Source organism: Saimiri boliviensis, chromosome 2, assembly GCF_048565385.1.
Source record: "Saimiri boliviensis isolate mSaiBol1 chromosome 2, mSaiBol1.pri, whole genome shotgun sequence".
Classification (NCBI taxonomy): domain Eukaryota; kingdom Metazoa; phylum Chordata; class Mammalia; order Primates; family Cebidae; genus Saimiri; species Saimiri boliviensis.
The window spans coordinates 176,647,726-176,660,215 of record NC_133450.1 but is presented as its reverse complement, the minus strand read 5'-3'; the positions used below and the strand labels follow the sequence as shown (position 1 = coordinate 176,660,215).

The window sequence follows — 12,490 nt, the reverse complement described above, 5'->3', positions numbered from 1 at the left end:
TCTAATCTGGTTCTGCTAGTACTCATTTACTTGCCAAAAAAAATTTCCCTGCCACCGTTTATCTCATGATGACCAGCTGTGGCCACCCCACTAGCCTGTTCACGCTAATTAAATGGAATGAGCTGGGTTTCCCTCTACAATTTTTCATAATCTGGAAAGGTTCTTGGCTGTCCCTCTTCTTTCCCATTTGTGTCTTTCACACTGGGGAGAATGTGGGGCAGGGAGTGATCTTCTGTAGTCAGAAGTTGATGCTAGTGAGGTCAGAAAGCTTTGATGCTTCTAGAAATTTATTTTTAAAATCTAGATCTTTTCTTTTTCTCCATATAATATTATTTCTGTAATAAAATATAGATAACGTTAAGAGAGCTTCAGAGAACTGGAAGAGCTCTTCAGGCATTTTTTCCTAAAGGACCTATATCCTATACAGTATTATTAAGTTGAGAATATTATTTAAAATTTCAACTGAAATATCTTTCTACCACTGTGTGTGTATTTTTAGCATAGCTTTGTAGAATTTTTAGTAAATTCTTCTGTTCTCCTTGTTTCAAGGACAAGAACTACTGTGTCCCTCATTTCTGAGCTCCTTGTCCAATAGCACAATTTGAAAAATGGAACTCCAGTATACTGTTGACATTAAAAGAGTAATACCGGAGGGAGGCAGGAGAGAGAGAAAACATGGATGTGCTTGTGCTTTCTTAGCTTAGCTTATTGGAATGCATGTGATAATGGGCGCTCAGATTACATAAGTGACATGAATTTTTTTTTAAATGCAAAATTGTGATTCTAAACTGAATGGCTACTACATTAAGGGGGAAGTTTCCTCCTGGTGTGATTTTGTGGCAAATGTTATATGTAAGTGAAAACATGTTCTTGAGAAGGAAAAATTAATGTGTCCTTTCTTCTCTCCTTCCCCTCTCTTCCTACTTCCTCTTTCCTAAATCTTTACTCAAATCTACCGTAGGCATATCAAGGGGTGTAGGGTTTATTCGATTTGACAAACGAATTGAGGCAGAAGAAGCTATCAAAGGCCTAAATGGCCAGAAACCTCCTGGTGCCACGGAGCCAATCACTGTAAAGTTTGCTAATAATCCAAGCCAAAAAACCAATCAGGCCATCCTTTCCCAGCTGTACCAGTCTCCAAACAGAAGGTATCCAGGACCGCTAGCTCAGCAGGCACAGCGTTTTAGGTAAGTCTGGCTGATTCTTGTGCCCAACTATTAAACTGAAAGAAAATACTCAGGTTTTATTTTCCAGTACTTTTTTTTTTTTTTTGACAGGATCTTTGGTTTGCTTTTATCTGTGTTACTGTGGCTTTTATTATTATTAATTTTTATTTCCTTATGGGAACAGAGAGAATCTACTTTTGAGGAATAGTGTCTTTTGCTAGTATTGGAGGTGGGGACCAGAGGACAGTAACTTACAGTAGTGATTCGTAAGCAAGGGTGATTTTTGTCTACCAGGGAACGTTGGGCAATGTCTGGAGATACTCATGTTGGCTTAACTTGTGGGGGTGCTACTAGCATGTAATGGCAGAGGTCAGGGATGCTGCTAAGCTCCTATGATACACAGCATAGTCCTGACAATAAGAAGTTACCTGGCATTAATAATGCTGTAGCTGAGAAATTGCAATCTGTAGATTGCTGGGGTTATCTTAATTGTTTCCAGGGCTTCCTCTTTTTTTCTGAAAAGATTTTATTCCCATGTGTCAATTTTTAGGTCAAGCAGTTTCTCTTCACTTCATAGTATGTGCACCATTAAGGATATATAACCTATGTGACTATATTAAGTTTCTACAAATGAGTTTCTCTCTTCCTTTTGAAAATTGTTTACAAACAGGTTGGCAAACTTTCTGTGTTAAGTACAAGATAGTAAATATTTTAGCTATATGGGTTATGGCCCCTGCTGTATCTGTCTTGTTTTTTTCAACAACCTGTTAAAATGTAAACGCCGTTCTTAGCTTATAGCCCATACAGCGACAGGTGACAGGCAGTCTCCATTTGGCCTGTGGGTTTTAATTAACTGACCTCTGTATAGTACATATAATGACCATGGCTTCAGTCCAAAGACACAGTCTTCTTCTCTGTTTTTTTTTTTGTTTGTTTTTTGTTTTTGTTTTTTTTGTTGTTGTTGTTGTTGTTTCTCCTTGACAGATATAAATATTCTAACTTTTTAAGTTTTATTCTGATCCTGGGATCACAAACCCAGGAGTCATTCAAAAAATCTCTAATATGCATGTAAGAAGAACAATGACTTTAAGAAGTTAAGCAGAGCACAGAGTTTTTGGTTTCATAAGCAAGTCACGCAGTTTTAATTTTCCAGGACTTTTTAAAAATACCCTTTTTTTGGCCATATGGTATACTACACCCAGAATGCTATCTAACCCCACATTGATTTTTTTTTAATTATTATTTCCAAGTGCACGTCAATTTTATTTATTTCATTCCTGGTACAGAATAGTTAATTACCAAAAACATAATCAAAAATAAAATGTAATAAGATTAGGGAGTTATGTTTTCTAGCTTAAATCTATGCTTTTTTTTTCCATTGGAATATTTGCAGTGCTGAAGTGAGTGGAGATAAAATCAGTCAAAATATCTCCTTTTTAAAAATACTAAATTATGTTGCTTGAGGTATGAGATGGAAATTTGCTATAAATGTCACATTAAATTTCAACTTAAGTTGACCTTTGCTGTAGAAGAAGAGGTGGTACTGTCAAAAGGCTACATCTGAACTCTGGATTATTAGGTTGCCAGTGGATTGAGCTTTGTACTTCATACTCTGCCTGCCGTGAGGAAAAGGCCTTGGTTTAAAAAAACAAAAAACATTTGTCACCTTTGACTTCCTATGGTAGTGGCAATCAGACTAGATTAAGATGGGTGGGGCTGCTTGATGCTTGCCTTTTTGGAGAAAGAAGTCTTAGCCCTTTTTCAGCTCTGCCCTAGGTTTCCTCTATGACATCTTAAGTGAATAATATATGTGTAAAAAAATTTTTTAATTGCAAACTTAGGGGAAACAAGCCTGAAGGAGTTTTAAAGGTATTTTCTAGGCGTTTGTCCAGTTAATTTCAGAACTCTTTAGGGCCTTGAAAATGATTTTGAGTTTAGATAGAGGAAAGTTCTTCAAAATGTATTGGTTAATTTTTAACATTGTGAAGGTATAAAATGTTTACTGTTAGTAGAAAGCTCTATTAGTTGTTACTTTTGTGTCTAATTGAAGCAGTGGTTTTGTTTGACAGTTACTGAGTAAAACAACATTCTTGGAATCAAGATTGAATTCTTAGGAAGATTGAGCAATAGGACTGAGAAGACAGGATTTAGAAAAGTGCCTCATTATTGAGATGGCAAAGTTTGTAGGCCACTCAGGTGCTAGGTCGTTGATAGGTGTCAGCCCTTAGGTTTACCTAGCCTTCATCCCTGCAGGCTATGTGCTTTTTATTTTTGGTTGGATAAAGCTTTACAGGATGTTCTGATGGTCAAATTTAATTATCTTTTTCTGGCCCATTCTGTGTTTTTATCTTTTAGTACCATATGTTATCATTAACTTGAAAATTCTTTTTCCTTGACTCCTATAGAAAAAAATTTTGGAAGAATAAGATGGTTAGTTGTAAGGGAAACTCGATTTCAGAAAATGGGAGAAATTGTTATTCTCTCTTGAGATTTTTAACTGTTGTCCCATTCACCCTATTTCTCATTCCTCCCATGATCCCTGTTCAGTAGTAAAATAGGAGTGAGTTAGTGTGCTCAGATAAGTGTTTGATCTAGATTGGGTGTGCTGGAAGAAATTGTTCCTGGAATTCAGGTTTAACCTGATATTTGGTGCTTTTCTTTAATACAGTATATTTAACTTGGCTGTCATTATCTTGATTTCTGCCTCACTCTCCCTTCTTCTTTCACTTCATAAAGACCCTTGAATTAAGGGCTTGCTTGTTTTGTTGATATTTTGCTCTTTTCTATAGTCTGAGTTGTAAATCACCACATAGATATTTTGTCCCTGGTATTTGTTTTTTAATGCTCTTGCCTTGAGTTTGCCACCTTTCAGCAGACATGTAGAAAATTTCTCAGTGCATTTTTATGTTGTTATGATACGTTGGGAGTTGCAAGAGATTGGAGAATACAAGTTATATGTATTATAGACAAGAATATTTTTAATAATCATGAAGTATATAATCCATATCGTTTAAGGTCAAAAAACTTAAAAATCTGTGTGATAAGGGTTAAGTTTAAAAGTGAGTTTGTGAGGTTTATGTCTTAGTCATCCCATGTGAATAATTAGAAAATCATTTTAATATGAACACTGCTGGTCTAATATGCTTATTTAATTGACTACAGTTTTCAAAATAGGATAAGCCTTATTTATTTGTATGGATGGTATAATTCAGCCCCTTAAGTATATTCTTGGGACATTATATCAGAATTAAACTTTAAGCCAAAATTTTTCATGTTCTCTTCTTGTGGAGCAGCTTTAGTTTTATTAAATAGGATCTAGTCTAATGGCCTGTGTGCCTGCTTCTGTGAGCCTTTATGCATTTTTTTAAAAGCCTTTGAAATCAGCCCTTGAGTTGCCTTTAAGGCATGTACTGGTTGTATTATCACAAATTTCCTTTTGGAAGAAACTGGTATCAATCCCCTTGAATAATTTTCCTCTTTCTTAGAGGACAGATGCTACCATCTAATTGAATAAGGCAGTAAGATGATGGTCTTGTTGTGGATAATTTCCAAGCAGTTCTTGGTTGGTGCTTCGGTGAGATTTTGATAACCACTATTTGTGGGATTCAGACTATATTTTCTTACTCATCAATTAACTTCATATTTTTATTTCTCATTAATTGGTTTCACATTTCCCCTTTACTTACATGTAGACCCTCTCATAGTCTATCAGCTAAATTTTTTAGAAATTAGGTACTTTATTTTTATTTTCTACTTATAAATACCTAGCTTTGAAATAGGAATGATCTACCTGATGCATGGTTGTATTCAAAATGTTGACAAGTTATAATTGGAGTTGTGTTTCTGTTGATAGAAAAATGTTTGTACGCATATCTCTTCTGTGTGCTTTTTTTATAAACTGCATATGTACATGGGCTTGTGCTATTCATTAAATTAGAAAACTAATCAAACACAAAAAAGGATAAAGATGAGACGATCAATATATTAAATGTCTTGCTAATTACTATACTGGTTGGCTTCATTTTCCATGTACCTAACATCCTAATAAATACAATATCTTTTAAAGCAAGACCCCAAAAAATAATTTCAGATTTCCCATCTGACTTCATATGGTGTATGTTGGATTATCTTGTGTGTAACCTCATAATGTAGCTTTTGCTAAGACTAGGATAAAGAATCAGCTCTCCCTTTCCTTATTATATTTCCTTTCCTTTAGTTTTTACTGTGATTTTTATTTGTAACAAGTAATTTTTTAAAGTTACATTTTCTTTAAATGAGGGTTATTTTAATTAAAGCAGTTTATCCAGCCTAATCCTCCATATCAGCTTGCTGTGTTATTTGTAAAATGAATCGCGTTTAGTCTAAAGAGCAGGGAAGAGTGCCACTGACCACCTCTTCCCTTTGAGACTGCTCAGTCTTCCTGCAGAGAGGCAGGTGATACACAGGACTGAAAGGGTACTGGGTTTAGTGCATCTATTAAATGTAAGTAAAAAAATACTTTATGTTAAATACATATTTATTTATGTTTTATTATATATATATATCTGTATATAAAATGGCTACTTAAATATTTACCTTCCATAATGTAGTACATTATCAGACATCTCCCCTCTCTGAGTTATTCTGGAGGCAGCTAGCATGCTCTCCATTTAAAAATTGACTTCCATTTCTAAACGACAGTAAGATACGTCCTTGAACTATGGACAGACCCAGCAAAGACGTATTTGTAGCGGCTTGTAGTAGTCCTTGTGTCTGAGGTGCTGCACCATTTTCTCCTACAACTGCTTATATTACAGTTTGCCAACTGCTACTAGATTTGGAGTGTATGGTGCCCATGTGGAGCACCCGCTGCCTTTTCTGAGCTCCCATGGGAAACATGAATGTGTGGCACTGAGAAAGCAAGAAAACACTTCTGGGCCCAGCTACATACAGGCAGTGGTTTCAGCAGTGCCTGGGCCCAGTTTTCTAGGTTCCATGCTTCTCCCTACACCTGTAGGTGATGAAGGAGAAAAAAAGATTAGAGTTGATAACTTGGCTTAAATTCCAAAGGACCTTTTTTTTTTTTTTTTTTTTTTAAATGAGAGAGAAGTGAAGAAACTAGTGAAGATCATTGTATCATATAAGACTTCACAGGTAAATATGATGCCCTATCATAATTTGGAGGGTTGTCAGAGATCCTGTTATAAAAATTCCAGACCTCCTATCTGGAGATACCAGAGATGGAAGTTGGGAGATGGAAGATGGAAACGAAATGTTTCTCCCTTAATGCATGTACAGTCGTGCATTATATAGAAGCATTTTAGTCAATCACATATATGACCGTGGCCCCATAAGAATATAGTGGACTACAAAATTATTCCTATTGCATAGTGATGTTATAGTTACCCTAATACTTTCGTGCAGTGAATTACCTTTTCTGTGTTTAGATATGGTTAAATCATAATACTTAGCATTGTGTTAGAATTACCTACAGAATTCAGTACAGTAACATGTTATACAGGTTTATAGCCTAGGAGCCATAGACTATACCATATAGCTAAGCGTGTAGTATGCTGTACCATCTAGGTTTGCATAAGTACATTCTATGATGTTCGTACAACAATGAGATAACCTAGTAACACATTTTCAGAACATACCTCCATTGTTAACGCGTGACTGTAATTGGCTTCAGGGGCAGGTTTGGTTTCTACCCTGTTTGAAAATTCTGAAAACTCAATTAGGGTATTCTTTCTCTGGGTGTTTGCTTGGTGTCCTGAGTGGGTGGTGGCAAAGCGTGACCAGTCCCTACCTGGATACAGTTAATGGGCATAGATGGTATAACATTTGAGTGAATTGATAAAGTGCCTCTGCATTCTGGGCCTTCTAGTACTTTGGATGGAGACCTCAATGTGCTGTTCTTTTCTACTTTTCTACAGGTATCGTATGCCAGATGCATTTTGTATTGATCATTCTAGCAATTTGATTAAATTGTATTGTTACTTTATGATTGGTAATACTAATATGTGTTTGTCTTAATTGCCGGTAATTGTGACCCTTGTTCTTGACTATAAAGGCATGGCATCTTTACTATACTCATCTCTGCAAAAAATAAAACCCCACATATGTGCTCTCTTTACTATGTGCACGCAAGGTCATTCAACCAATCCTCTCAGTAATTTTCATTACAGACTAAGTAGTTGACAATACTTTTGTTAACCTCATTGTCTTTATTTGGTCATCACTTACTTATTATAAACCATCAGTGACCCTGGCTAGTGTCATTGTGGTCTGTTCTGTTTCCTTACCCTTTGCATAAGCTCAGTTCTTTTTATCTTTACAAAACAAGATTTTCAGTGGAGATGGAGGGCAGGGATATGGGGAGACTACATTTTTTTCCCCATTCTGAAAGACCAAATGAGATGTTTTTGGCTTTTATAAAATTAAAAGGAGTTGCTTTTGCATGTATACTTTAACCTGACTTGATCTCATGGGTAAGGCAGTAAGGTTGAGAGTTTTTTCAAACTTACCTTGCACAGGTGTTAAAGAAAAAATTTACCCCTCTTTGCCCCCCCCAATCTTGGAGGGACAACCTTGAGATGTCTTTGGAGAGGGTTGGGCATTGTAGCAGTTGAGGGTGCTTGTGGGCTATGTATTAAGTTATGGCTACCTCCTCAAAACACGTAATTAATTGGTAAGCACTGTGGAAATTTGGGACATTAGAGTGGTTTTTGAAACTGATGAAGCAAGAAGAATCAAATACTGTAAAACTAATTTTTGATACAGAAAAATGGTAGAAGGTTTTAAAGAGTACCAACACTCCCCGCCCCCCACCACCCTCACTTACTTTCTTTAAAGATTTTAAGAGAAGCTCAGGTTGATTTGTTTTGTTTCCTGCTTGGCCTTTGAAAACTGAGTAGGATGACACTTCCTACAGCATAATTTGAATACAGCATCCAGATCAGGATCTGAACTCCTGGCTTTGTTGCACACTAGAGTGGTGGGATTTTCTTTTTTCCTCCTTGACCTCAGCTGAGCACATTTGAGATAGGAGGGTTAGCTTGAGTTGTCTACTAAGATTTTTTTCTGTCTGTAATTATAGCTCTTTTATTCTAAGAGATGAAAGTCCTTCAAAGTTGACAAGTTAAGGGGAAATTTATAGAATTCTGTAACCTGCAGAGTTTGAACATCAGTGCCGTAATTTACTAGCCCTGAGCAAGCCACTTAAACTCTACGTGCCTTAGGTATTTGCAGGGACCAACAGAGTCATGAAAATCAAAAATAGTATAAAGAACATGTAGCTATACATTGACCTGATGAGAACACTGAAGTTAACTATCCCAGAACTTTGGCACTTCCTCTCTGAAAGGTATCCTCAGATGACCATCGCTGTGTCACATGTACTGACCCTTGTAGAAAGAAACCATTCATTGGAAGAACTGTCTGTCCTGTGGCAGTCGGTGCCCATTAGCTCAAGAATGTAGAAAGACCCAGTGTTCTGAGACTTCACTTATAATCAGTGTACAGATATCCCCTCAGAACATGGCAGTAATGAGTCCAGCTTTCTTGAACATCAAGGGGAAAAATTAAAAACTGAAGTTTGCTAAATGTGTGTTTTGCAGGTTGGACAATCTGCTCAATATGGCTTATGGAGTAAAGAGGTAATGATAGAGGTTCATGATACTCATAATCCCTTTCCACAGTTGATTGGTTTCTTTGATTTTGGGAGTGCTATTCACACCCCTCATAAATTTTTGTTGGGTTTTATTTTGCATGTGCAACCTAATGAAAAACTGCTCTTTGAAGCACAATTGACTCAAGAAATTTTTACACCACTGGATGCCACCTGGTCTTTTAAACACCCATCATTTGTTTCATATTGCATTGCGACGTTATAGCATGTTTACATGTGTGTTGATCCCTCCCCCTGCCAATCCTGCTTAATTCATGAAGCCAGTTCTAAGTATATTTCTTTGCTATAGTGGATATTTAGTACAATAAATAATGGTCATTTCATAACTTTCAGTATCTCACTAATGTAGCATGTCAATGCAAAGCCACACACAGTCCTTGGTCAAAACATCAAATAGTTTATTTGTTGGGGGAGGAGGATTACTAAAATTCTTGGGGATGGAAAAGGTATAAGTCCATTGCTATAACCAGCCTGTGTTTCTGTTTATTTGTGTGTTTGTGTGTATTTCCTTTTCTGTTTAGTAGGTTTTCTCCAATGACCATTGATGGAATGACCAGTTTGGCTGGAATTAATATCCCTGGGCACCCTGGAACAGGGTGGTGTATATTTGTGTACAACCTGGCTCCTGACGCAGACGAGAGTATCCTGTGGCAAATGTTTGGGCCTTTTGGAGCTGTTACCAACGTGAAGGTCATCCGTGACTTTAACACCAATAAATGCAAAGGTTTTGGATTTGTGACTATGACAAACTATGATGAGGCTGCCATGGCGATAGCTAGCCTCAATGGATACCGTCTGGGAGACAGAGTACTGCAGGTCTCCTTTAAGACAAACAAAACGCACAAAGCCTAATGAGCTCTTGTCCTCAGTCCATTTATATATGAAAACTATACAACAAAGGCAAGTTAAGAGAAACTTTATACATTAGTAAATGTCTTTGTAAGTCAGTGTTGAGATGGGGATAAAATGACTACTTAGCATCCTAAGAAATATGTGAGATTTTTTATTGCTAGTATTTGAATTAAAACTTCTTAAATATCTTTTATGTTTGAATACGGACAAGAGGTACAGGGTTTTTACCTGTCACATTGCATTCTATTGCCTTCTTTGAAGAAGGTGGACCTTTTAAAGTGTTTCAGCTAAGGGAAGACATTTCTTTTCTTTTTACATAACTGCCTTGAACCTGTGAGTAAATATTGAGGCTTTGTGTTGTGATTCTTCAGTTGGTTGTGTCTTTTTTTCCCCCCTTTTTTTCCTTTTTCTGATTAGCTTTGTGTTTGGTTTACATTTAAAGCATTGCTGTTATGTCTGTTTCAGAAAAGTATTTTGAAGTTTACATTTTTATTTATGAAGTTTAAAACAGTATTTATTTTGTAATTATCATTTGGGTTGGGGAAGGGGGGGCTACATTATAAACGCTTATTGTAAGAATACTGGAGAACTTTTCGTAAAGCAGTACCTTGCCAAAGAGATAAGAGCCTCTTTGATGTGGGTTTAAAAAAAGCATCTATTTTTATAAAAAAGAAAATTTGGAGAAACTTTTTACTGGTCCTGGAACAAATATTTTGACTTGAATACTTTGAGAAATCTCTTCATATGACACCTAGTGAGCTTTTAAAATTTACCAGGAAATTTGCAGTGGTTGGAAAATTTAGAAAGATTTATGGTGTAGAAAATACTTTTGAGATCTTTGTATGAAAGGAGTAGAATCAATGGGTGAAACACTGCTGATTTCATTTTTGTAATCACCAGTGGAGCGTCTGATCATCCTGGTTATTATGTGATAGGTGGCTCACATTGATTTGTGATTTTGAAACAAATAAAAAAATTTACAAAAGAATATATAAGAGCAGGCAAGAAATTTAAATTACCAAGAGATGGGGGAAAAAATCTGTTCTTCCTAAAGAAATCCCTTCAGATAGAGCTCATGGTGTTTAGTGATGTACTTGCAGTATTGTTTGAAGAATTGTTTTGTCTTAAGGAAAAAAGATGTTGCACATGATTTGTACTGCAGCAAATCAGCAAAAGTGATCTGAGTTGGATATATTTGAAGGTATTTTGAAAGTTACGTTCAAGGCTAACACCTGAGCTTTGTGTAATGTAAATAAGACCTTGTGTTTATGAACCTTTCAGCTAATTTGCTTTTTTTTTCCCTTACATGCCAAGTGATGTTCAGGTTTTGAATGTTTTTGTATCAGTTTTTTCCTTTGTAAATGGCATTAACATTGTTACTTGAGGTCTTGCTTAATCACTTTTGTTGTCCTGAGGACTTGAATTTACAGTGCATCAGATTTGTTGCTAATTTTGTCTGTAGATAGTCTAGCTTCAGCTGTTTATGGTGATGCTACATTTTCGTTTATAAATATGTTTGTGGTATAAAAAAATGAGTATAACCATAGGTTTTGAACAAATTTCCTTACATTTTTCATACAAAAATCATAAATATCTGTATGCTATTGAAATTTAACTTTGTATGATGCTTAAACCACTATTTGGGGAAATAATAAAATAAGTCTTTACCATGTATGAAAGAAATTTTAAAAAATACAAAATATTTTCTGATTAGCATCTAGCTTATAATAAATTTTCAAAAAAGCTGAAGGCAAAAATGCCTTCATCAGGATGCACTGAGAACTATATAGTTACGTCCTGCTTTTTGTATAAACTGAGATGCTCACATGCTTCCCCTTAGAACAGGCAATGTGCTATGCATAACATAGTTGTACATTATCTTTGCGGTTGCTTTGAGTTTTATTTTTTATTATTTAAAATTGTAGTTATAAAATTTTTCAGTATAGTACAGTACATAATACTGTGAGGCGCGTGCTAAAGTGAATAAGCGAGTTTTCATGCTGACCCACTCAATGCTATTCAGAAATCAATTGGCTTAGCACTTTCTCATATCCTTAGGTGCATTTAGATTGTCAGAGTTAACCTTCTGCATTAAAAAAGAAAACACTAAAAAATAAAATACATGTATATACTTAAAAAAAAATAATAAGGTTTCCCTCAAGGGAAAACAGCAGCTACATGCTTCTTTCCTATACTACTGTAGCAAACCAAGGCATTGATGAGAGGGCATGCAAATTGTGCTTCACTTTACAGTGTTTATCAGAGCACTTAATAAAATGTAAGGCTGGTATTTATTTGAAGTTGTACAGTATGACTTAATTCACATCTGTTGGAATAGAAAATATATTCTGTTGAGTATTTAAGAGGCTGTACATGTTTTCTTTTGTGTTTGGATTCTTTGTACTTTTTCATGTTCAGTACATCAATAAACAAAGTTGAAGGGAAAGAACAGTGTGGTGACTAGGTCTTTATACGCAATTTGGGGGCACCTGTGCTCAGTCTAATAAACAGACTTGCTCTCTTGAGTTAAAAGAAGTACCCTCAGAATTTTAGTTGAAAGCAGTGTTACCTCTTAGAATTCCAAAAGGCAAGCTTATTGAAGTAGAACATGCAAAAAATTTTTGGACTGAATGGCACCTTCTGATTAGTTTTCAAATATTACTAAAAGAGTAATTCTCACAGGAAGACATAGTTTCATCGACTAGTTGTAAAGTTTGGGAAATTGGATGTCGACACCATCTTACGGCTCTGATTCAACCTTCAGCTTTTTGCACAAATAGGAATTACCATTACACATTTATAT

At 35.7% G+C, this 12,490-nt stretch overlaps 1 protein-coding gene across 16 annotated transcripts in view; it reads left to right on the top strand.

Annotated features, from left to right (window-relative positions):
* ELAVL2 (ELAV like RNA binding protein 2) overlaps nucleotides 1-12,136 on the top strand; it is a 134,736-nt gene extending 122,600 nt beyond the window's left edge. For 9 of the 16 annotated variants that reach the window (XM_074394941.1, XM_074394938.1, XM_074394934.1 and 6 more), the window contains 3 exons: nucleotides 962-1,187; nucleotides 8,765-8,803; nucleotides 9,357-12,136. In XM_074394941.1, coding sequence (XP_074251042.1) covers nucleotides 962-1,187; nucleotides 8,765-8,803; nucleotides 9,357-9,687 — 596 coding nt within the window. In that variant the 3' untranslated portion in view covers nucleotides 9,688-12,136. The remainder of the gene's footprint in view (nucleotides 1-961; nucleotides 1,188-8,764; nucleotides 8,804-9,356) is intronic. The other 7 variants (XM_074394944.1, XM_074394940.1, XM_074394936.1 and 4 more) reach the window with 1 other exon arrangement.
* The last annotated feature ends 354 nt before the right edge of the window (nucleotides 12,137-12,490 follow it).